This window comes from Emydura macquarii, unplaced genomic scaffold, assembly GCF_026122565.2.
Source record: "Emydura macquarii macquarii isolate MOO-44397 ecotype Brisbane River unplaced genomic scaffold, CSIRO-AGI_Emac_v2 contig_1146, whole genome shotgun sequence".
Classification (NCBI taxonomy): domain Eukaryota; kingdom Metazoa; phylum Chordata; order Testudines; family Chelidae; genus Emydura; species Emydura macquarii.
In genome coordinates, this window is record NW_027131283.1 from 20,084,803 (window position 1) to 20,111,847 (window position 27,045).

The 27,045-nt window shown below is 42.8% G+C and overlaps 1 protein-coding gene across 1 annotated transcript in view; it reads right to left on the bottom strand.

The window, feature by feature from the left end:
• LOC137152040 (vesicular inhibitory amino acid transporter-like) overlaps window positions 1-24,013 on the bottom strand; it is a 95,285-nt gene extending 71,272 nt beyond the window's left edge. Inside the window, exon 1 of the mRNA XM_067546508.1 lies at window positions 23,705-24,013. Coding sequence (XP_067402609.1) covers window positions 23,705-24,013 — 309 coding nt within the window. The remainder of the gene's footprint in view (window positions 1-23,704) is intronic.
• Between the last annotated feature and the right edge of the window lie 3,032 nt (window positions 24,014-27,045).

The following is a 27,045-nucleotide window of genomic DNA, read 5'->3' on the forward strand; positions in this document are numbered from 1 at the left end:
TCCAGTATTGGGCCTCTTCCTTCAACAAGCAACAAAAATGTCATATTGGCCTCAAAATTGGTAGGTTAGATCTGGGTCCAAAATTGAATATTTTAGCAAAATGTGAAGTGGATTTGACCCTAAAATAAAGGGGAGGGGGGAATAATCAGAAAACAGGAAAGAAATAGAACTTTGTTTAATGGACTCTCTAGTTGAGATCTAATAATGCCAAAGTAGAGTATTGCCAGCTCTGATATGGCACATCAAATGTCTGCTGAAGACTTAAGCTTGCTTCAAAAAACAAAAAAGTCTAGAGTCAAAAGTACAGTTAGAATATAAGTTCTTTCAGGCAGGAACTATCTTTTCATCTTTTGTGTAGAGTGCCAGGGATAATGTGGTCCTGATCCCTGGTTGGGGTCTATAGGTAATACTGTAGTACAAATCCTACTACTTCTGAAACAATCACTGTGGAGGCTTGTCAGTTAAAAAAGAGAATTAAGAACATAATGGCCATAATCAGTCAGAGCAATGGTCTCTCTACCCTAGTATCCTGTCTTCTGTCAGTGGCTGGTGCCCGATGTTTTAGAGGAACTGAACAGAACATGGCAATTTCTTGAGTGATCCATCCCTAGTCATCCAGTCCCATCTTCTAGAGGATTAGGGACACCCAGGGGATGAGGTTGCATCCCTAACCATCTTGGCTAATAGGTATTGATGGACCTATCCTCCATGAATTTATCTAATTCTCTTTTTAACCCAGTTGTATCTTTGGCCTTCACAACATCTCCTGGCAATGAGTTCCACAGGTTGACTGTGCACTGTGTGAAGAAGTACTTCCTTTAAAAAAAAAAAACTTGCTGACTATTAATTTCACTGTGTGACTCCTGGATTGTATGTTACATGAAGAGGTAAATAATACTTATTCATTTTCTCCGCACCATTCATGATTTTATAGACCTCCATTATATCCCCTTTAGTCATCTCTTTTCTAAGCTAAACAATCCCTTTTAAAGATCTCCTCATATTGAAGGCCTTCCATACTCCTAATAATTTTTTTGCCCTTCTCTATCCTTTTTCCAATTCCAATATATCTTTTTTGAGATGGGGTGACCAGAACTGCATGCGGTGTTCAAGGTGTGGGAATACCATACATTTATGTAGTGGCATATTATTTGTCATATTATCTTTCCCTTTCCTAATGGTTCCTAACTTTCTGTTAGATTTTTTTATTGCCATTGCACATTGAACTGTTGTTTTCAGAGAACTATCCACTATGACTCCAAGATCTCTTTCTTGAGTGATCCCAGCTAATTTAGACCTCATCGTCTTATGTGTAGAGTTGGGATTGTTTTCCAATGTACAATACTTTGCATTTATCAACACTGAATTTCATCTTCCATTTTGTTGCCCTGTCACCCAGTTTTGTGAGATCCTTTTGTAACTCTTCAGAGTCAGCTATGGACTTACCTATCTTGAGTAACTTTGTCACTTCACTGTTTACCCCTTTTCCCAGATCATTTATGAATATGTTGAACAACAGTGGCTACAGTAAAGATCCCTGGAGGACCCTGCTATTCACCACTCTCAGTTGTGATAACTGAACATTTATTCCTACCCTTTTTTTTACTATCTTTTAACCAGTTACTGGTTGAATGAAAGGACCTTCCCTCTGATTGCATGACTGATTACTTTGTTTAGGAGTCTTTGGGGAAATTCCAAGTCCACTGCGTCACCCTTGTCCACATGTTTGTTGACTCCCACAAATAATTCTAGTAGATTGGTGAAGCATGATTTCCCTTTACAAAAAACGTGTTGACTCTTTCCCAACAAACTGTGTTCATCTGTGTGTCTGAGAAGTCTGTGCTTTACTATAGTTTCAACCAATTTGCCTGGTACTGAAGTTAGGCTTACTGGTCTGTAATAGCCAGAGTCACCTGTGGAGCATTTTTTAAAAGTTAGCATTAAATTAGCTATCCTTCAGTCGTTTGGTGCAGAGACTGATTTAAGCAATCGATTACATATCACAGTTAGTAGTTCTGCAATTTCATATTTGAGTTCCTTCAGATCTCTTGGGTAAACACCATCAAATACTGGTGACTTATTACTGTTGTAGGAAGGTGCTGTGGCCTCCTCCGGAGTCTGGATCCGAGGAAGCGCCGCAGCGACCTGGCTGGATCAAAACAGGCCCAGCAGACAAGTCTGCCCGGCAACAGAAAGGCCGGGCTGTGATAGGGCTGGCAGGCCAGTCTGCCTGGCAACCAAAAGGCCGGGCAGTGATAGGACCGCCCGGCCAGCCCAATCAGCGACAGCGGGGCGGAGCCCCTACAGGAAGGGGCAGTATAAAAGACAGGCCCCAGACCTCAGTCTGGAGGAGACTGCTGCCGGAGGCAGATGTGCTGCCCCACCGGCTGAGGCCTAGGCCAGAGTGGAACCAAACCAACGCCAGGGACGCTCGCCTCCCAGAGCAGAGACCCCGACCATTCCCCAATCCTGCCTCAGGGCCTGGAGACTGGGTAGGACCCAGCCATCAGGCCAGAGTGACTGGACCAAGCTACCAGAACCTCAGGACTGGACCAAGACCCCTGAGAAACCCGGATGGGAGATACCCCCCGAGGCCGGACGGGACCTGGACGAGCCCCCAGAGACGGGACAGGACCTGGATGAGCTGCCTGAAGCTGAGCCATCCCATGAGCCCTGTGATCTGGAGGAGCTGCCCCTCCCAGAGGAGCTCCCCGCCTTGCCACCTGTGGACGAGGAGGGACTGGCGGGCCTACCCCAGACCTAGTACCCTAGCAACCCCGAGGACCCTGATGAGACAGGTACCTGGGGATACGGGGTGGAAGTGGCCCAGGGACAGCCATAGCCGTGGCTGAGACAAGGGCAAGACCCCGTCGGTGTGTTGTGGTGGGAGCCCCGCTGATTCAGTGGCAACGTCTTTGCCACTGGTAGGGCCCTGGGCTAGGAGGCAGTGGAGATGGGTGGGCCTGTGTCCCCCTCCCCCCTTCCCTAGCCACCCCGGGAAAGCCTACTCCTCGGTATCGCTACGAATAGTGGAGCCACTGCTCACCCGCCCTGCCTGAGGGCCGAGGCGATTGACTGCTTGCTCGCCCACCCGCCCTGCCTGAGGGCCGGGGCGATAGACTGCTGATAGGTGCTGCTGACTGGAACTATTGATACTAAGCACTACTGCCTTGAGAGATAGAGTGGCCCTGAGGACACTTGCCACTAGGAATTGCTCTCCTGAGACACAGGACGGCCTTGCCTCTAGAGGTCACAACTGTCAGATCCCCATGGCACCCCCTTGACAATGTCACTTAGGACTAAATCAAGAATCGTCTCTCCCCCTTGTGGATTCCAGGATTAGCCGCTTCAAGAAGTAGTCATTAATGGTGTCTTGAAAATTTATCTCTGCATCCCATACCGAGATAGTTGAAATCCCTCATTATTACTGGGTTTTCTGTTTTTGTAGCCTCTCTAATCTTCCTGAGCATTTCACAGTCACCATCATTATTTTGTTAGGTGGTCAGTAGTAGATTCCTGCTGCTATATTCTTATTATACAAGTATGGAATTTCTATCCATAGAGTTTCTAGGATACTGTTTGATTCATTTAAGCTTTTTACTAAATTTGACTCTATGCTTTCTTTCACATATAGTGCCTCTCCCCCCATCAGCACCAAATACTCTGGCATTCCTATATATTTTGTACCCTGGTATTACTATGTCCCTTTGATTATCATCATTCCACCAGATTTCTGAGATGCCTATTATATCAATATCCTCATTTAATACTAGTCATTCAAATTCACCCACCTTAGTATTTAGACTTCTTGCATTTGTACACAAACACTTACAAAATTTTTGAGTATTTAGTTATCTGCCTTCATATGATGTAATTGACTGGGGCTCTTTTTCATTTGAATGCTTCTCTTCAGTTCCTACTTGTATTTTATCAATTTCTATCCTCTTTATTGGAATATAGAGTGTCCCCTTTAATAAATCCTCTCCAAAGGATGTGTCCATCTGAACTGTGAGCTTCTCCACACCTGTCAGCTTTTCATGCACCCTTAGTTTAAAATCTCCTCTACAACCTTTTTAATTTTATGTGCCACGAGTTTGTTTTGGTTTAGGTAATGCCCATCCTTCTTGTATAGGCTCCTCTTTTCCCAAAAGGTTCCCCAGTTCCTAATAAACCTAAATCCTCTCTCCGAACACCATTGTCTTATTCACCCATGAAGACCCAAAAGTTCTGCCTGTGTTAGTGGCCTTGCACATGGAACTAGAAGCATTTCACACAACGGTACCATGGACGTCCTGGACTATAATCTCTTACTTAACCATTTAAATTTGGCCTACAGGACCTCTCTCCTCCTTTCCCTACATCTTTGGTACCTGATCCCCAGCTCTGCACATAAGTCTGTGTAGGTGTCATAGAATCATAGAAGATTAGGGTTGGAAGGGACCTCAGGAGGTCATCTAATCCAACCCCCTGTTCAAAGCAGGACCAACCCTAACTAAATCATCCCAGCCAGGGCTTGTCAAGCCTCACCTTAAAAACCTCTAAGGATGGAGATTCCACCACCTCCCTGGGTAACCCATTCTTCACCACCTTCCTAGTGAAAACAGTTTTCCTAATGTCCAACCTAGACCTCCCCCACTGCAACTTGAGACCATTGCTCCTTATTCTATCATCTACTACCACTGAGAACAGCCTAGCTCCATCTTCCCTGGAATCCTCTTTCAGGCAGTTAAAGGCTGCTGTCAAATCCCCCCTCATTCTTCTCTTCTGCACATTAAACAAGCCTTGTTCCCTCAGCCTCTCCTCATAATCCTGTGCTCCAGCCCACTAATGATTTTTGTTGCCCTCCTCTGGATTCTTTCCAATTTGTCCACATCCTTTCTGTAGTTGGGGGGCCTAAAACTGGACACAGTACTCCAAATGTGGCCTCACTAATGCCAAATAGAGGGAAATAATCACTTCCTTCGATCTGCTGGCAATGCTCCTACTAATGAAGCCCAATATGCTGTGAGCCTTCTTGGCAATAAAGGCACATTGTTGACTCATGTTCAGCTTCTTGTCCACTGTAACTCCCAGGTCCTTTTCTGTAGAACTTCTGCCTAGCCAGTCAGTCCCCAGTCTATAGCTGTGCATGGGATTCTTCCCCTAAGTGCAGGACTCTGCACTTGTCTTTGTTGAACCTCATCAGATTTATTTTGGCCCAATCCATCTAGGTCACTCTGTATCCTATCCCTACACTTCAGGATATATACCACTCCCCCCAGTTTACTGTCATCTGCAAACTTGCCTCATCCTCATCCTCCAGATCATTAATGAAGATGTTGAACAAAACCGGCCCCAGCACCGACCTCTAGGGCACTCTGCTTGTTACTGGCTGGCAGCTAGACATCAAGCCATTTATCACTACCCGTTGAGCCCGACGATCTAGCCAGCTTTCTATCCATTTTATAGTCCATTCATCCAACTCATACTTCTTTAGCTTGCTGATAAGAATACTGTGGGAGATTGTATCAAAAGCTTTGCAAAAGCCAAGATATATAATGTCCACTGCTTTCCCCGCATCCACAGAGCCAGTCATCTCATAATAGAAGGCAATCAGGTTGGTCACACATGATTTGCCCTTGGTGAATCCATGCTGACTATTCCTGATCACCAAGTGCTTCAGAATGGATTCCTTGAGGGTCTGTTCCATTATTTTTCCAGGGACTGAGGTGAGGCTGACTGGTTTGTAGTTCCCCGGTTCCTCCTCCTTCCCTTTTTTGAAGATGGTCACTATATTCGCCTTTTTCCAATCATCCAGGACCTCCCACTCTCACCACGAGTTTTCAAAGATAGTGGCCAATGATTCTGCAATCACATCAGCCGAATCCCTCAGCACCCTCAGATACATTGCGTCCGGCCTCATGGACTTGTGTATGTCCAGGCTTCCTAGGTAGTCCTGAACCTGTTCTTTCAGCACTAAGGACTGCTCACCTCCTCCCCATTCTGTACTGCCCAGTGCAGTAGTCTGGGAGTTGACCTAATCTGTGAAGATAGAGGCAAAAAAAGGATTGAGTACTTCAGCTTTTTCCACATCATCTGTCATTAGGTTGCCTCCCCCATTCTGTAAGGGGCCCACACTTTACCTGCCCTTCTTCTTGTTGCTAACATACCTCTAGAAACCCTTTTGTTACCCTTCACGTCCCTTGCTAGCTGCAACTGCAATTGTGCTTTTGCTTTCCTGATTTCAATCCTGCATGCTCGACCAGTATTTTTATACTCCTCCCTAGTCATCTGTCCAAACTTCCACTTCTTGTAAGCGTCCTTTTTGTGTTTAAGCTCACTGAAGACTTCTTTGTTAAGCCAAGCTGGTCGTCTCCATATTTGCTATATTTGTCTCCAGAGGCTACAACTTTCACACCCGGCAGTCAATCACTATGTGGTTTTCCTAGTCATCAGCAATCCAACTATCTATCATTCTAATTTTTCACCCAAAGGTTTGCAAGTGGGTGCAGATGAATCCTCTGAATCTTGCTGGGAGTCCTGTCCTTTTGCAGACTTCAATTGTGGCCAGTTCTCATGATTTTATTGCCAGTCTTGCAATGTTTGGGTTTTTTAAGGGTTCACATTAGTGTCTAATGTCTGCTTTGAATCTTGTGAAGTTTTGTCCTCCAAAATAGCTGTCATCTCCCATTATTGTCTTTGGGACTGAATCCTCAGCATGCTGGCTGTTATGTCTCTTTAAAATTTGTAGGTGAACGTGAGACTGCCCACAGCAAAGTTGGCTTCCCTCTCTCATTGTTTTGAAAGGGATTGAAGCCAGGCTGACCTCAGGAAAGATGGTAGCCTGTTGGTCAGCATTATGATATCCAGGCATGGGACAAGAGACTATCAAGGTGTCAGAAAACAGACTGAGGTTGGGGGGGCAAGTGGGAGTGGAGAGGCACAAAATAGGAAATTCTGAGGAGTCAAGGGAAAAGTGGACAGAACAGGCGGCACAGTGAGGGGAGTGGAAGGGGATATGGGTGATAGTAGGAAAACTGGTGGATGCAGTGGAATGTGAGGGTAGGAGGCGGAGACTGCAGGGAGCAAGGGAATGTGGCATGGTAGAAGAGGAGAATGTGATGGGTAGGAAACTGTGAGGGAAATATGGAAAGTAAGTGAATGTAGGGATGGACTGTCTCCTATTTCCCATCTATGGAGAGAGAATATGAGTGGTGCAACTAACTATCCTGCCTAGTTAGTGAGAGAGGGAGGGATAGTAGCTCCCCGCAACCCAGGAGATAGTGGAGGGGAGGTGAAATCCCCTATGAGCAGCAAAGAGGGAGGCCTACATTTTGTGCACATATTTTAGGTTGAAATTTAAATCTGAGATGGTCACCTACAAATTGGGGGAGGGTGGCTGCCCATTAAAGGTGAAAACAAATGAGAAGGCAAGTAAAAACAAGAGCAGGAATGGAGAACCCTAATATGACCATGAGATACCCCGTGAATAGTAACTTTTCAGGCTTTTAGATTCAGGATCCCAGTTAGACTCTTAAATCTCACAAGAAGAGTACTAAGCTGCTGAAGGCCATGAACAGATATTGGGGAGACGTCACATGTACTTGAGGAAATCATGCAGGTAACAAGGATGATTTTAAAACAAGTTGAGAAGGAATATCTGCTCTGTGCCAAAGCCCAAATGTGGGGCAAAGACTGAAAACGAGAGGCACGACTATTAGTAAAGAAAAGTTAAAATGATATTGGAATCCTTTTTTGTTTTATCCATACACATTTTTTCTAACTTCAGTTGAATTAGTCATGATTTCTGAGGTACATATATGTAGATTACAGTAATCAAAGAGGGAGAACAGCTGGTCCATGTGGAACCCAGGTACATTTGGGTGTAAAAACAGGGAATGTTCTTCATATGATGGACTGTTGAGTGGTATGAGAGGGTAGACCCATCTTGAACAAAACATGTATCTAGAGGGGAAAACAGAATAATAAAAAAAATTGTTTGTCGTGAAGCATAGGTAAATTGTAAAAGAAAGGGCTGCAGTTGGCACCATACAGCAACCAAAACGGTAGCTGCGTGGGCCCACATAAATATCTATTTGTACTATCACTTGTCTCAAGAGAGGAAATGGACAGCAAGAAAATGAATGTACAGATAATGGGTTATGTGGATCTGAACTAATATGAGTTGTTTCTTCAGCTTTGATTCATATGTTTATATTTTTGTGAAGTTCATATTAGATTCAGGGACGCTTTTCAGTTGGTTGTTTGGTAAAACCTATGTTTTCCAGATGGCAAAACTGGTGCTACTGGCCAAGCAGACAGGGATATGTTTCTGCCAAGTAAGAAACATGATGGGGGAAAAAAGGTTTGACTTCTTCCATTTAGCTTTAGGTGCATATCACACAGCTCACTACTGCTGAGGCTAGGGTACAATTTGTCATCCTCAATAAAGTGTATAATCAGTGTTTAGGGCCTTTTATTTTCTTGAATAGCTCCATTTGCTCATTAAGGCAGAGCTTGTGCCTTTTCCAGTGAATCTGCTGCTGCTAGCGTTACATACCCAGGGGTGAATTGTAGATTAACCATGTATGCATGGCAGGGAAGAAGCTTTGCCATTTGGAAATTCTTGTAATAATAGTACTAATACTAAGTCTACTAATAATATATAATGTACTCATTTAGCTGTGCTTCATTTACAGCATTGAATTCTCCAACTATAACGTCTATGGTTGGGAAGATTGAATTAATCTTTATTTCTAGACAAACACTAGGGGTCACCCTTCTTTATTTTAAGACTTTGGTCACTGCCCAGTTTCCACTGACAATTTGTTAATTCTAGAGGAGAATGTTTCTATAGAGCAGGAAAAAGTTCTTGGCTATAAAAGTATTAGCTTTTCTGCTGTCTATCACTATGTTCTGGCGTCTACATTCTTTAGCTTTACTCTCTTAAGAGGAATGAACTGTGTGTCTAAACGTCGTTCATTAAAACAGATTAGTTCTCTGAGATTTCACACAGGATAAAGTTCAGAGAGTAAGAAGTTTATGGCTTCAGTCAAATGTAGCAATGTACCAATGTGTTTATCCTGCAGAAGTAAGTGTATGCACACGTACATATCTGAGTTGTTTTTTATAGCAGCATATCTGGAGGACTAGGTCTGAGTTACAAGTAATTTTGGCTTTCATCTGAAAGCAAACTGGATGGGCAACAACATTCTTAATAAGAAAGGAGGTTCCTGAATATCAAAACTGAAAAAGAAAGCAAGTAAAATAAATATCAGGTACAGAAATCCAAACTTGCCTGTTGCAGTTCTTTAAAAAACATGGGGCCAGCTCTGAATGAGAGGGAGAAAAAGTGCCAATTCATTTTTATGCAGCTTCCTACAAAGCTTACCAGGGATTGATCAGCCACAAATGTAGAGCACTAAAGTGACTTTTGTTTTTCTGCAGAGGAAATGTGGATCAGCTCTTTCCTTGGGCTGAGGGAGTAAAGGATCTCTTTTCTGCACCAAGCCCTTGTGTTTCCAATGTTGGGGAAACTCTTTGGAATGAAGTGAGGATCTCTTTAAAGTTTGGGGCTTGGACTGAGTGATCTATTCAATCCAACCTCACTTTGCCTATAGATCACAACTTTACTTGCATGCACATATATCATCTGTGCACAATCTTGTCATAGCACCTGAGTGCTAGTTTGTCCTGTTTATGATCTTTACAATTTCAAATGGTGTAATGGCTATAGAATAAAATGTCTATTACTGCAGTATTTTGGACCCCACTTGATGAAATTCTATTTTAGACACTACTAACCTTAACTATTTTGAACTAAATTCTGCCACCCTGAACTCATACTGACTATCTGGTCATGTAAGAAGGGAATCCCCATCCTGGCAGCAAGATATTCTAAAGATTGTTCTATCAGTAGCATGCCCTTTATGCAAGTTCCTTTCATTGCTCCTCATAACCAGCCGTGAACTGCAATGTGTCACAGTAGCAATGAGAATCTAACCTGAACAGCAAAAAGGGAGAGAAACAAATGAGTAGCAAATGTCAGGACTGATTTATCCCTGGGGCACCTTTAAACAGTCCTCTTTACTCTGCGAAGAGCTTCTATAAAAACAAACAGGAAAGGCCTTGAGGCTGAGATTATTATTATTTATTTGTCGTATCACGATAGAGCCTAGAAGCCCAATCATGGACCAGGATTCCACCGTGCTAGCTGCTGTACAAGCACAGAACATAAAGATGGTCACTGCCCTAAAGAGCTTACAATTGAAGTGTAAGACAAGAGACAACAGATGGATATAGACAGGCCAAAGGGGACATACAAGAAAACAGTGAGACAATATTGGTTGCCATCACAGGCCGTGGTCTCAGCACACCAGCAGTCTACCTGTTGTCAAGTTTTTTGTAGGCATCACAGCAGAGTTTTGAGGAGGGATTTGAATGAGGACGATGAAGTAACTTTGTGGATATTTATGGGGAGTGACTCCATGCATGAGGGGCAGCATTGGAAAAAGTATGAAGGTGCTTTATTAAAAATGGACAATGAAGGCTGGCATTATTGGCAGAGTGAAGCTGGGAGTCAACATCTTGATAGTGTATGCAAGATGAAGGATAGCATGGGCATAGGTTGTGAAAGGCCTTGAAAGTGAAGACAAGTAACTGATGCTTGATGCAATGGAGAAAGGGGAGTCAGTGGAGGGATGCAAAGAGTGCCATGTTCTGGGGTGCAATCCAGACCACTGAGAAGTTGTCATTTCCTGCCCTGTAACTCTGAGTGCCTTAAATACTCTGCTGCTGTGGCTCACAATTCTGATACCAACAGCCAGCACACAAGTATACACTGAGTGTCTGTGTGTTAAGCAGCTATGACTCAGCACTCGGATACCAGCACCTGCTTGTTATATTATAGTCATACTCTGGTATATACCAGCTTTGGTTACACCTGACAAGAGGGCCCAACATCTCTCAGTCCCGAATTTTCCCAAAACTATGTATTCTGCAATGTCCAATCATCTCCTGGATCATTCAGGGGAACAATAAGGTTTGTTTGCTCCTCTAAAGAGACAAACAGCACATCTTATAACTAACTGGAGTTAACAATCACTTCAGGTCAAACACAGCATTGGGTTAGTTTAGATTAAAACAAGTTTATTAATAAAAGGAGGTAGGATTTTAAGTGAGTTCAATATAAGGGATAGAGTTGGAAATGGTTACAAGCAAATAAAAGTAAAAACCATTTTCTAGAGACTAATAATTAACAAAAGTACAGTCTTATTCAAGGTAAGGGTCTCACCACACCACCTTCTAGCAAGATGACTGACCACACCTTTGGTCAGGATCTCCCACAAATTTTGAAGTGCTTGGTTCCTTTGTCTGCTGAGGTGAAAGATCACTTAGGGTTCTTTGGCCCTCTCTTTTATAGTCCAGTGCAACTTTGAAATGGATTCTTTTGAAGGGTTCCTCTGAAAATAAAGTTCATTCAAGCTGTAAGGAAGGGGACAGGGAATCTGGTGGCGAAGGAAGTTCCATGCTAGTTTCTTCCTGTGTGGCTGTTTGCTATAATGCAGATCAATCTGTTCCTGCCCTCTCTGATGCAAATGAATGGCCACTTGCCATGTGATTGCCAAAAATCTCTGATACCTGCCTGGAGGCGTCTGCTTGTCCTCTGTCTGGGAGACACTTGTTTACCCGCTCACCAGACTTGTCTGGTAAACACCTTTTAGTTCCACATTTCCTTCAAATTTGTATGGTCCCTTCGGCATTTATTGTACACATGAAGCAAGAATTATTAATGATTGGTGTGTTATTAGTTTTTCAATCATACCTTATATGACACACATCAAATATAGTTTGACATTAATGAAGTGGGGTATACTGAACTGTTCAGTCCAGCTGAAACTCATAACCAGATAGCAATGAGCCTCTTGCATTGGGATGCTGTTAGGCTCACACATAGGCAAAGCAATGACTTTGGAAAATGATCTTTACAGCAGTATTTTGAATGGTTATAAGCAGAGCAAGTTTGCATTTGTCAAAGCCAGAGAGAAGAATGTTGCAGAAGTTGAGATGGGAGATGATTAAAGCCAGGACAACAGTTTTAGTTGTGTGGATGGATAGAAAAGGCCATACCTTAGAGATGCTGTGCAGAAAGAATCAGCAAGATTTAGAGACAGCCTGGATATGAGGACCTAGCAAGAGGTCCGAGTCAAAGATGATGCCCAGATTATGGGTCTAAATGACAGGGAAGATGCTGGTGTTGTCCATACTGATCAAGAAAGGATATATAACTTGAGGGTGGGGATGAGATTAGAAACACTGTTCTATCTATGTTGAGAGCTTAAACTGATGGTTGGACATTCGTGAGGAGACATCAGTAAGATTGGGCAGAAGGAGACAGCACTGAATTAGGAAATTAATTTGAACTCTACTGGACTAAGAAAAGGCAGTGTTGGCAACATATGCAATATTATTGTGAATGTCATAATTTCAGACTTAATGTTGGAAGTGCTCGTGATCTCGTGAACCACCACAGGCAGCTCAAGAATGTTGACTGAGCTGCTTGCAGTTCCCCCTTCAGCTGCTAGTGTTTGCTTGTCCTGCAGGTGGTTGCTGTAGGGCGGGAGTCAGGGAGCTGGGGCCCACATTTTGCATGCACACTTATGTATAGATGTGTATTATAGGTTGCCTAACACTTTCAATTATACAAGATTCTTGTGACTATTCTTTTAAAGAAGCTTTAACACCTCCATTGTTTGCAGTGTGTCTGTGAAATATGGCATTTTTTGAAGCCCTCAGGCTGGAGATGTGTCTTTCATTTCTCCCATGAAATTGCATTCAAGTGTGACCTGAGACAAACTGTTAAAACTCCCGATTTCCCTGCTTCAGCTTCCAGTGTCAGAGTAACTTTTGGCATCATGCAAAAATAACTGAAGGTTCTATTTAAAGGTCAGGCTCATGCAGCAGGAGATGCTGCGCTGGGAGCAGCTCGAGTGGGATGTGGATCTAGGCTCTCCATAATTCCCCCTGCGCCAAGCATGTGGCCCCAGCAACTCATCTCCCACTCTAGGGCACCCCATGGAGAAGGAGCTTCCACCGCCTTCTGAGTGACAGAGGAAGGCTATGAGAGAGCCAACCTGATTTCTCACTAAAGACTCCCCTCCTGCATGGCACATGGCCCCAACAGTCTACCTCTTAGCTTCCTTTGCCCCCAAAATAACAGCCTTCTTCTACTATGAGCTACTGTAATCAGTAGTGTAGCTGAAGTGGTAGCAGTCTATGCTGCAGTGTTGGAAGTTCAACATTCAAACCCTGCTTATGATGCTGCAGTTGCATATAATGTAATTTAATTTTACCTTTTTCCTTTTAAAAAAAACCCTAGGAAATTTAACTTAAAAATACTACATTAAAAGAACATTTATTTCCGTGGCAAGCACTTGAAAGTTGAAAAATCTGGCATTTCCTGTTGCCTGCGAAACCTTGATTAGGCTTACTTGTATGTAAATGACTTCACCAGGTGCAAGGCAGTTGGAATTAGGTCCGCTGTCTTCAAGAACTCCTCGTGGGATGGTGAACCTCTCTTTCCTCCTGTTCTCGAACACTAGGTCTTGTCTACATGAAAGGTACATGTGTAGTTACACGCTGCAGTGAAAGGCTCTGGCAGACTTCCCCCCTACCAGAGCCTTTTGCCGCTGTCAGAGTCTTTCACTACAGAAATTAGCAGTGTAGATGGGTGGAGAGGCACTGCATTGGTATGTAGAGAGTCATGTAGGGTACATATCTTAAGGTGTGTCTTTACTCTACTTTCCTAAGCAGTGCCTTGCTGTCTACTTAGCTATTTATATCTGTATTGAGGGATCATGAGGTGCATGTTCTGTGCTCACTGCTGTAAGTGTAGACATACTCACAGAGTGAGTCATGGCAGAACCACAGTTCAGCACTGAGATGTACAGTTAATATAAGATGTCTCAGAGATCAATAAGATTTCATACAGGGTGCTTATTCACAAATTCTGTGGTATAGTCTCTTCTTGGCACACACATACAACTCTCGTTAGCACGTTACGGGTGTATATTGAGAAGAGATTGCACCTTGGCAGTAGTAAGAAAGAAATGTTTCTAAAAAACCACGACTAGGTATCGTGCACAGTAGTAGATTTTCAAAGTTAAATTATTCAGCGTTTAAATAAAAAGTAAACAAACAACAAAAAGTCTCTGCTTACAGAGAACACAAGGCACCTGCAAAATGTCTGTTTAAAATCAAGCTTTTTTTTAGCCATAGTGTGACAAAAAGAACATCAAAAACTGGAAAGATATTTTTGATGCCATGAAACGATATACTGCAGTGTTTTAGCTACTGTTACAAAGAATAATGACATGAAAGTTAGTAAGCAGTATGCCAAGTCTTAGCCCAATGCACATCATAGGCTTGCTTTTCAGGAGTACTGAGCAGCAGAAGCTTCAAGTGAAGTTGGTGGGAACTGTGGGTATTCCGTTGTTCTAAAACTCAGGTCCTCTATTTTAAAGATGTTACAAAGATAGCATTTCTACTGGAAATACCAACAGGTCTTTCATCATAGCAGTGCTTCTGGCTACTGCGATCAAAAAGATGTAACATAAGATAGATTTACTCACATAAAAATACATGAAAAATAAAGGGTCTGCCTTAAATCAACAATAATTAAAAAATTCAAATTTAAAATTGAGCCTACATTTTAAAGTCAATGTATGTGTTCAGCATTGCATTCATTCTCCTTCATTCTCCTCAGACCTCTGATAATTAAAATACATAGCAAAACCAATTTGAGTTACAAATGGAATGGTTAAGTTTAAGCCAAACCCTTGACATAACTGGCATTTGTGTGTGGGGAGGGGTTATTTAACTTTCCTATTTGCATATTAGAATATAGTGGAGCTGGCCTATGGTCCACAGGACTGCATAGTGGTTTTTATGGGTGATTCTAGCCAGAGCATTGGAATACCCTGGCAAAACTCCCTCCCCTAACAATACCCAGGCCCGTGGGCATCTGTAGAGGTGGCATAGAGCTGTAAACCCACTACTTCTACCAGGGACCATCTCTATGTTGGGGGAATTATTTGTGGAATACATACAGCTACTTTATAATGTCTTTTTGTTGGCAAAGCTGATAGAGAGGAGCTGTGGAGCCCGATGTATCACATCCTAAAACTTCTGTACTTCTACCGATTACACCAACGTGTGCTAATCCAGTTCTTTATTTCTCAGCCTCCATCAAACATATTCCTGATGTGACAGGCAGCAGAAAAACAGTCACAAAATCTTCCACGTAGGGTAACTCTATACAGGAATTTAAGTCTGAGCCCTATTGGTTTCCTGTTTGCATGCAGCCCTGGCTTGACTGGTCCCAGAAGTCCTCTGGATGTATCCCAGAGTTCCTGGTGGCAGAGAAGCAGTTCTGCAGGCAGCCAGCACAGTGGCCAGAAGTGCCATGACTGTCTGGCTGACTGCCCTCTCCCTTCCTGCTCCTCTTGGGGTGGTGGTTTCAGCTCTTCTTTGCTGCTGCATGGATCTTGCCCGGAGGAGGGAGCAAAGTTGAGGTGGGAGGCTGAGTGCACTTGCTGCCTTCACAATGGGGTTGCCAACTTTCTAATTTCTAAAAACCGGACACTGCAGCAGGAGCGCTAGAACCTTCCTCCACCTCTTACCCTGCCTCTTCCCTCAAGGCTCCATCCCCTGCCCCCCGCCTCTCCATTCCCTCATCACTTGATCCTCTCCACCTCCCTTACCATGTCTCCCCCTCCCCCAGCTGGGCTCCCTCTGTTCCAATACTGGGATGGAAGTTGCAGCCCCTGATGTGGAGCCTGCCTGCCCACAAGATGCAGGTAGGAAGCAGCCCCGGCTGAGCAGGGGCAGGCAGAGGTTGATGACCTGATGCCTTCCCTCTCTGCCTGCAATAACCTGACTTTGGATGTCATAGAATCATAGAATATTAGAGTTGGAAGGGACCTCAGGAGGTCATCTAGTCCAACCCCCTGCTCAAAGCAGGACTAACTTCAGCTATATCATCCCAGCCAGGGCTTTGTCAAGCCTCAGCTTAAAAATCTCTAAGGATGGAGATTCCACCACCTCCCTAGGTAACCCATTCCAGTGCTTCACCACCTTCCTAGTGAAAACGGTTTTCCTAATGTCCAACCTAGACCTCCCGCCCTGCAACTTGAGACCGTTGCTCCTTGTTCTGTCATCTGCCACCACCAAGAACAGCCTAGCCCCATCCTCCCTGAAACCCCCTTTCAGGTAGTTAAAGACCGCGATCAAATCCCCCCTCATTCTTCTCTTTTGCAGACTAAATAAGCCCAGTTCTCTCAGCCTCTCCTCATAAGTCCTGTGCTCCAGCCCCCTAATCATTTTTGTTGCTCTCCGCTGTACACTGTACAGACACTGAACAGGTCCTCTGTTGACCAGACTTTCTGGTCGAAAACTAGATGCCTTGCAACCCCACCTCACAGTGTTTGCAGCCTGGGTGGCTCTGCACACATAGCCCCAAGGAGGGCAAAGAGGGTCGGGGGCAAGGGACAGAGACCAGAGCAGGACTGAGTTGCTGGCTCAGCACAGCTGTGGAAGGGATGATCCCCACCATCCCAGCCACTTCCCCTCTTGCAGAGCAGCCGCTTGGTCCTGCTCCATTCTCTGTTCTTTGCCGCACAGCTCCCCTGGCCCTCCCTGGGGCTGTGTGTGCAGGGGCACCTGGGCTGTATGAATTGTGTGGCCAATGGGAGCCAGCTCCCAAACTTCCCCTCGGCCTCCAGCTGCAGCGGTTCTGGCTGTGGCGCCTCCTTGTTGCTGCACAGAGCTTGACGGGAGCAGGGAGCAAAGTTGCCAGCTGGGAGGCAGCTCCTGGGTGCTGGGATGCTGGGGATCATCCCTCCCCTGGCCATGATGAGCCAGGAGCCCTGCCACTCTCCCTCCCTGCAGGGCAGCTGCTTGGTCCCATTCCATTCTGCGGCCCTCTAACTCCCAGGCCCCCCCACTTTTCCTTGGGCTATGTGTGCAGAGGTGCACAGGCAGTGTGCAGTGTGAGGGCTTGAGGGCGAGGGAGTCCCAAAACTTCCTCATTGCTTCCTGGGGATCCCTTATTCCTGCCCAGCAGGGTGCAGCAGAGGCAGAGATAAGGAATCCCTCAGCATTGCTGGAGCCCATTGCACCCGAAGCTCTGGGGAGACACTTCACTGCTACACATTCAGCAGCAGCCAGGTTAGGGTTTGGGGGTGTGGGTTTTCTTTTTAAACCTACATTTTATGTCACACTTCAAAACAAACAGACAAACAAACAAAGCCACCTTCATTGAACATCCCATTTTAAAAATTAAGAATTGCCAAGTTTCATTGTAATAGTTTGACAGCCCTGGAGACTGGCGTCCTAATTGTCCTCACAACAGATGGACAGGGGCATTTTCCTGCCAATGTGACTCAGCCTACAGCTGGAAAGCCTAGTTCTCAGATTATGGTAGTTCAGTATAAAGCCTTCTCAAACTGCAGTCGTTCTACTGAGACAGCCACCAAAGGAGCTAATTATGCCATTTATGAACTCACATGCTCCTTATGGGCATATGAGTCTTACCAATAGCACTGCCCCAGTTAGGAAACAGAGTGGGCAGTAGATTTTTCCCACAGTGCACCACGTTCCTAGGGCTAGAGTGTCAACATGGGGTTGTGGGGAGGGTGAGATTAGGCAATTTATGATCTATTTACTTTGACTCAGATCCGTGCACTGCAGCATGGATACCAGCTAGGTTTGTGCATGCGTCAGAACATTAACTGAGGGCTAAGGTGTAATGTAGACGCTCGGCCCAAGGTTCCCTGACACAGATCAGCTGACTTGAGTCCTACCAATCCTCAGTTTACATTGCTATGTAGACATAGCCATAGAAACTTAATACCCATTAGAGCAATCCAATCTAGACAGCCATCTTCCAGAAGTGATCAGCAACTTTAAATAAGTCATCTTTCAATATTTAGTAGCCCTGACTTCATAATGTTTTTAATGTTTGCAGCTCACAAAACATAAAGTTAAACAGAATTGGGGCCCTAGGTGTCAAGACTTATAGGAAGGGCTACTAGACAGTTCCCAAAATAAGGATGCTGAACATTATTAGTCCCTTGTCAAATAAGCACTTTTCTGAAAGTAAACGCAAATCCACAGCTGCAGGAGCAAAATACTCTTGACTGTGCTAGAAAAAAGGCACTGGGTAGAGAGAATATATATCCTGGCTCCAGCCCCTTTGTGCCGCATTCTCTGGCAGGCATTGTGCTCAGGCCAAAAAAAGTTACTCCAGGGTCTAACCTGAAATAAAATGCTCCATAAAGCAACAGGCCATGTCCAGAATCCTGACCCCTAATAGAAGGGATGTAATGGAGTGACCTGCCCCTTTAAGCGCTGGGGACCTGAAACTGGCCATCCCTGTACAATTAACCCTACCTGTCACCCCTAATGGAGTGTGGCATTTATTTAGTATTGTGAGCTGGGCATGGAGGAGCTGATTCTCCTGTGAAGAGCATCAGGAAGCTGCAGAGAGAGAGAGAGAGAGACTGCAGGGTCGGGAATGTGGATTGAGAGCAAGTAGACTCCAGCTGGAGATCCTGAGTTTTCAGGGAAAAGGCTGCAGGCAGGGAAGGCCTACCGCCTCCCCTCCGCCTTCCCCCAGCAAGAAGACTAGGAATACAGACTTGATGGGGATTTGATAACTTTTATTTTAAATATTTTGATACATTTAATAAATCAAACTCCAGGAGGGGTGGTGTTGAACTTAAGAATTTGTTTTGGTAATTTAACTGAGCACTCTGAAAAGTGGGGAAACTGAGGCAGGGCTGCTGTGGCATGACCTCATGCCATAAGGAGGCACTTAGGAGGTGGTTGGGCTGTTCACCAGGGGAAAGAGAGAACCAGGGACACACACAGCCATCAGTCCCTGAAGTGATGTTATGTTGACAATGTGTTACATAATGTGACATTCAATCAAGGATTGTAACATAGCTCTGATTTGAGACAGGTGCCCTCTGGGTCCCAACCTTTGTTAGGATCATTGATCATAGATGTACTGAGTCCCAACCTGTGAAACGTAGTGGGGCCAATACAACCAGGTCTGGCTAAGGTAGATTCACATTCCACGCGTGTTACTATGGCTTTGGGCTTTTCTGCGTGCAGGCTATCTTTGGGAACTTGAATGGTTGTTGACTGGCTGCTTCTGGACCAGAATCTAGGAAACCTAGTCATTTCTACCACCAGCAGCAGACCTCTCCGTTTGAATCTCAAAACCAGTCCATGATGGGAAATGTATCTTTATTGCCAGGCTTCTATAATTTCTTTCAGAGTATGACTTACTGTAACTTCAGTGTGTAGCCCAGACACTATCGTGGCTTTACTTATTACTCTGGTCAGAAATAGTGGAGTGGGCTCTTGTTCTTGAACCTAGAATATGAAAAGTGAATAATGTGGGCCAAGCTCTACAGTGGAGTTCTAGGGGGTATAAATTAAGGCCAGATGTGTAAACTAATTGAATTTAAGGATGAAAATCCATGCTGGGATTCTGTGGTGCAATTAAGGATCTGGGGACAGATTTAAAAGTCAACTAAAGTTGCAGATAGGCACCTAGTGAGCCTGAATGTCTGTGCAAACCTGATCTTTGATCCTTGGGGGTACAGAGCACCTGTATATTCCATTTAAGCATCTGGGATTTGTGGTGTTCAATGTCTAAGGATTTAACCTTAGCACTAGTGCGATGAAGGCAGCTGAAACCACAGAAGAAAGAGAAATATCAATTGTTACAACTGCTCAGGTGCACACGATAGAGGGTCACAGATAAAAATTTACCGTCATAAACCCCTATATGGAAATTAGTCTTATCAATGAAAACATTAAATATTAAAATTGGACCCCTTTTGTAATATATAAAATACAGTATGCCAAATATGTTGTAACTGTAATCATTTATAGCCGCAGGTTCAAATGCATATGTAAACCAGATGTAAAAATAGAAAATTGATACTCCTTGACTAGGCTATCATTATCCACAAATTTAATAAAATCAAATAATGGAACTATTGGAATGTATTGTTACATGTGGCAGGTATATAATATTATCAATATGGTTTACAAAGTGTATAAGACAAGACTCTGAGCTGCTGTCGATCAGTATAGATCCACTGAAGTCAGTGAAATTATGCTAATTTATATGAGGCAAGGATCTGGCTTATACCTGTCTATGAATGTATGATTATATATTTTCAGTAATTTGAAGATTTATACATTACACTATATTTTAAATACAAAAAGGCGTGAGTTTGATAGGAAAGGCACGGATCTCTGCAACTCCGAGCTTTCTGCATGCTGCTGAGAGTTCTGGCGAAGTCCATCTCACTTTGGTTATAAGTTAAAGTGGTGATGGCCTGCTTTATTTTACATCTTCCTAATAGCTGTTTCCTGGCTGCTTGTACAACTTCAGGATACAGTAGACTTAGTGGGACTTTTAATTTGACATTCTTTTTCTTTGGCTAACCATCTTACCTCTTCTGATCACAATTCTCTTCCAGGTGCTTAGCATGTAAAGAATTTAGCCTTTTTTTAGTACTACCATATTGTTAGAATTTAGACTACTGGGAAAATCAGTGACAATGTTTCCCTTTTATTGCTAGTTACAAGTGTAACTTGGGCCACTCCGCCAGAGGATACCTTTCTTCATAATTTTAGCTCATCATTCTGGGCTATGTCTCTTCTTAAAGGTAGTTTTAACTGCACACAGGTTTTCATTTACATGTACAGTGGCAGAATATGAAACATGTTTCCTTGGAAACTTTAAATGTCTGAAACAATCATTTACATAAACAATGCTGTCATCAAAATTTCACCTTCTTCAGTTGAAGGAAAGAAAACGTAAACATTTCCAATGCAAATAGGTACTATTTAATAAGCAGTCTTTCTAAAAGAGCCTTCTTTGTTGAATTTCATAATGACCACAACATTTCCATCCTTAAAATAATTCCAGATTATAATGTAATTTCATTTTTAGATGAATTGTATGCACTGAAATAACTGTTTAGAGTGTTTTCAAATTCAATTTAAACATTTATCTCTAATTGCCATGCAAAACACTATTGCCCTTTCCTCTGGGTAAGGCAAAAACAACTGTCATTCCCATTTTAACACAGCTGGTTTCCACCTGTCAAGAGCATTTTGCTGGCTTTAATCATTCTGTTCATAACTCCTGATTTTTCTCTTCTAAGGTTTGCATAGAAATTCACTCAAATTCTTATATGTTCAGTGATCTGTACCAACTCAATATATTTTTTCTGCTTTAGATACCTATTTTATAGTATTCCCCTAACCAGACATGAAGACATTAGGAAAAATTGTTTTTTTGCCATACTGCTGAGAAATTTAAGAAAAGAAAACACAAAATCTATTGCATGCCTGCTTTGTTGCACTTATCTACATACAAAATATCCACTAGAAAACTCCAACTGTATTAGTAAATAAATCGTTATTCCTGACTTTGCCATTCTCATGTTCCCCCATAAATTAAGCATAACAAAACTGTAGCTCGCCTTCAGTTGCTGTTGTTCTATATTAAAATACTGGACCAAGCAGGACTAAGTATCGGGGTTCAAAGCTGCAGACATTAAGGTTATGTCTACACTGCAACAAAACACTCAAGGCTCATATGGATCAGCTGAGTCAGGCTTGTGGCATTTGGGCTGTGGAGCTATAAAATTGCAGTTTAGATGTTCAGATGGAACCTGAGTTGTGGGACTCTCCTGTTTTGTGGGGTCTTAGAGCTGGGCTCCAGCCCAAGACCAAATGTCTACACTGCAATTTTATTGCCCTGCAACCTGAGCCCCTGCAAGCCTCAGTCAGCTGACCTGGGCCAGTCAGAGGTATTTTATTGCAGTGTAGACAGACCCTGAGTGAAGCCATTCTTCCTGAACTGATTGGCTACTTTGTCCTTTTTAAAAAACTTTTAATAATCTGCTATATGTAAGTAGTATTGCTACCCTATGGCTCAATATCTTGTTCTATATTAGAATCTATAATAATAAATAATATATAATATTGTATTTAAATAGATCCAGGAGTCTTAAAATACTTTGAGGGACTGGTATTACTACCTACATTTTTCAGATGGGGAAACAATGGCAAAGGGAGGTTAAGCGACTTGCCAAAAGTCACACAACAAGGCATTGATAAAATGGTCTAGAAACAAAGTCCCTTGATTTCCAAAGCAAAACGGTTTCATTAAAGTCAATGGCAGAACTCCTATTGACTGTCCTGGGTCCAGAATGTCACACCATTTTGCTGAATAATAGACCATGCTGAGACTGAAAGAACTGATTTGTCACCAAAATGTATTTCCATTGTTGTATTATGATTGCATATCTACGTTCATAGTTAAGCACATTTAGGGCATGTCTACACGGACGGCGGCAAAGTTGCCAGTGTCACATTGACCTATCTGGATCAACTGAGCGGTAAGTGAAGACCCGCTCAGTCGATCCAGAAGTCGGCACAGTAAAACCACGCCCTCAAGTAGCGTAGCGCTGCATCAACGGGAACACGGTTCCTGTTGACGCAGTGCAGTGAAGACGTCACGCAAGAGGGAAGCACAGCAGTCAATGGGAATTATGCAAGCTACTCTGTGTAGCTTGCATAACTCCCATCAACTGCCGCCGAATTGCCCAGTAAGTGTAGACCAGGGCTTAGAGTATGATCGATTACTTTGAGTTCATTTTAAAGTAGATATAGTATGGAAACTTCACTGAGACAGACAATATTTTGGGCTTTTTTCCCCCACCAAGAATGGGGGGTTAAAAGAGAATACAGAAGCCAATGGCCATTAAAGTTATCAAAATCTCAAAAAACAGTGGAAAAAGTGTTTTTTGGGTTTTTTTTTTCATATTTAGGTTATGAAAATTTGCAAGTGAGATACTACTGATTAGTGTGAAAACAATGTGAAGTATCTAAATGTGAAATATGTCTCTAGACATTTGTTTCTTCTTGCTGTCTGATGTCTCAAACATAAAGTTGGTGGTAATTTTGTAAAGTACTAAAATGCATTGTTTAAAAAAAAAGAAAAGCAGAGGGGAGGGGGGAAGCAAGCAGTTTTAAAACAACTATGCTAAATTTATGGATATGAAAAAAAATTTCCATGGAAGAAAATTATGGAACCAAATGTTTTAAATTTGAGGTCTAATAAAATGTTATTTTATTACTATCCTCTTTGGTCCAAATTCATAATCTAACTACCAGATTAGCTAAATTAGACCTGGAATGAATCTGATCCTTAACTACATTGTCTTTGGTTGTGTGAGATGTTTAGATACTCTATCTCAGATTATTTCCACCTTCTTTAACTTGGTGACTTTTCTCTGAATACAAATGTACACATGGAAAGGCAATTCCAAAACTACAGAAGCAATTAGCAGCTCTTTATCTTCACTTTAATTATTTTCAGAATCTTTCTCTCTTTTGAGAATGTTCTTACCTCCCTATGGACCTTTATTCCTTTTATTTTTACGTGTGAGTTTTATGTTAAAAAGTTGAAATATGTCCATAATAAATTAATCCACCATGTACATGAAATCAAAAACCTTCAGAATGTTGTGAAATGATGATATAGTTAAAACAAAACAAAACCAAACAGACTAAGTGATGATTCAGTGTTTTAAAAATGATGATTAATGTAAATAGGTAAACATTTTACCTGAATGGCATTGGTAACATTCCATCCAGCTTCCCAAGTGGTAATCAATTTGATCTGTGAACCTTGCATGTGAGCCTTGGATTGGTATCCTGGATCCTGGTGGCAGACATTAAACTCCAGGGTCCTGGTTGCATCTGGTTCCTCTCTTTCCTCACTGTGGGTCTTGTTAAGCTCATCCCTTCTGGCAAAATTCACATTTTCTTCATCAGCATCTAGGCAACCTTCCCATCTCACCAGCCTGAAAAATAGAGACTGTGTACCCCTAAAGCGATGGGGAAGTGATGAAAGAGTCTGCTTCAGGTAATCCATCCTGAATAGCAGCTATTAAAATAAAATATTTTCCTGGCTGTCTTTATTTTGTGCCGGAGTTGTGAATTATTAGTCCCTTTGTTAGATTGGCATTGACACTGTAGCTATGATCTATGAGGTTTCTTGGCCTTCAGTCTTTTATTTGTATCAGTTTCAAATGCCAAACTAAAGGAACATCCCCAGGGTCTTCAAGGTGCTGCTCAGAGTCAATGAGGTTTAGTAGCCTGCAAGCTGAAATTTACAATTCAAATCCTTTTACTTATGGTAACTACATAGATCAGTCACTCGTGAAGAAGCTACAAGTGCTTGCAAGAATCTGTTCCTGGAAATTATGCAAGCGTGTTTTTCAATACAAGTAAATATTCCTCCAAAAAAAAGAAAAAAATACTGCATTAAAAAGCAGAATTGACTGACTGACACCAACAAAATGAATGCAATATACATAGAAGCTACTAGAACAGGCTATTGCTGGGTTAAATAAAGATTTATTACATTGTCCGTGTGCTAAGTAGTTTCATCATACTTAGACCAAATTATATCATTCATGTTTAGAGTTATCACAACAACTTTAAAAAGTACAATTTATTCAAAATTAAATAAAGAACAGGGAGGAAATACATACAAGTAACTATCTACTTTTCCAGATGTAAGAATTTTCTGCTCTTATTTAGTGTCTACAGAGGTCAGTAGAACTTTAAAAATGTTTTAAAATCATAGGCTGAAAGTTTAAAAACATCTAGCATATTTATCACAATGTCTATTTCACAGTATTTTCTGAGGAGAGAGAGTATTTTATGCTGTTTAGCTCCATCCATTCCAAGGCTATAAATAATGATACGTTAGCCTTTACACACTACAAGACCATAAAAACTATATCCACTTTGTTTCCCCTACTTTCATGGGCAGGCACATAGGATTTTTGCAAGGAAGGAAAAGAAAGGGAGTGTAGTTTCAGGATTCACAGGTTTCTAAGGTCATCTTTTCCCATTTTCTTTCCACACCTGTGTATTGCCTCTTTCCCATGCCTGCCTGTCAGTTGTTCTAGGGACAGGCTCCTTAGAGTCCCAGCTTTCTCCTAACTGGTCTCCCTCTGTTCATCTCATATTAGCCCAGTCCATCAACTTAACCTAAAATGAGTCAATCAGCCCTTAAATTCCAGGGCTTGCCATCTTCTTTTGTCTCCCAGTCAGTTTCTTAGAGGCAGCCTGGCCTGGTGGTCGTTGTCTTCTGCTACCTCAGGCCTTTCTGCCCCCCCAGCACTCTCTGTTCTCCTTCCTTTATAGCTGGGCTTGCTTCCCTCATTGGTCCCAGCATCTCTTCAGGAGTGGCATTGCTGGCAGCTGTGCTGGGGTGTGCCAGCCTGGTTGCCTATAAGTGGGAAAGACTCTCCTCTCACTTCAGTCTATGCTCTGTATGGGGTTTGCAAACCCCATTACATATCCTTCTGCTCCAGACCAGGCTGGCAAAGGCTACTTCTCTTGACAAGAAAATCAGCATTGCGATGCAAACTTCTTGCCCAGAAGTTGTATCCAGAAGGCATATGGTTGCAATGACAGGTACCGTATCATGATCCTCCAGTTCATCTCTTATATTACATTCAGTGCGAGCAAGAGGACATCAGCTGTAATAAAAGTGAATTCATTCCCCAGGAGGTAGTAGTGTAGGCTCGCTATCACCCACTTGGCAGCCAAACATTCCTTCTCTATCATTAGAAAAGACTGTACATCAGCCAGAAACTATTGGGTGGTATTCTCCATCTACCTCTTGGGAAAAGGACCATCCCTAGCCTTACCTCTGATTCATTTGTTTGCAATACAAATTCCTTCTTGAAGTTTGGACTATACAATGCTGGGTGTCTGCGGAGTATGTCCTTTTGCAGGTGAGTGTTCTTAAGACCAGTCTTGGGGCGGTCTTCTTAGTTAGGTTAGTTAACAGGGCTGCCATGGTGGTGAAATGCAGTATGAACCAGTGATTAGTCAGCTAGGCCTATGAAGGCCCGAACTTGCTTTTTGGTGATGGGAGTTTTGTATGCCTGTAGAGCATGAAGCTTATCCACCAAAGGGGAGACTTGCCCTCCACAAACCATATATCCCAGGTAACAAGCAACCTGTTTTTCTTTCATGCACTTGGTGAGTTAGCCATTTACCCAGCTTCCCTCAGTGATTAGAGAATGGCAGCTACTTTGTTCAGATGGGAATCCCAAACCTTGCTATAAATGACAACTTAATTCCAAGTACACTGCCGCATATTGATTATGCAGTTGAATAATTGGTTCCTCAAATATGGAAAAGTAGCTGCCACCCTGAGTAACCCGAAGGACATTGTCCTAAAACGACATAGAAAAGCAGTCTTCTCCTGAGAGTCTGGTGTTAAGGAGATCTACTAGTATCCCTTTGTCAAATCCAGAGTGGTGATGTACTGGGCTTCTCCCAGCCAGTCTGAGTTTGTCCACTCATGGCATGGGGTAGGCATCAAATTCTGAAACTGTTCACCTTTCTGAAGTCTATACAGAAATGTAGTGAATCATATGGCTTTGGAATCAGCAAAATAGGACTCCTCCAGGCACTTTGTGATTCCTCTTTTATCCTGAGTTCTGACATGGCCTTGAGCTCTTTCTTGATAGCCCCCTCAATTTGCTGGGGATTGGTTGGAGCTGTTCTGGTATTCCTTTACTGGGTTCCATATTAATGTGATGGTGGACCATAGACATCTTCCCAGGGTGGGCTGAGAATACCTTTATAAAAAAAGAGACTACCAGTGGAGTATCTGTTTCGTTTGCTTCTGGTTTAGGTTCTCTCTGGAGGGCACCGAGATTTCTTTCAGGAAGTCACTAACCAAGTAATTAACAGTTGTCTCCCATTTCTCACTGTGCATTGTGTTGAAGGTTTTGAATGCTTTCTTTGTCTTCCTCTTATTCCCTGGTTGAAAGGATTTCCAGAAATAGCTGGGTTTTCTCGCCATATGTTTCTCCTGCAGCTTTTGTGCTCATTTCAGCTGAGATTTTGGTTGTCAGGATCTGGAAAACATCTGTA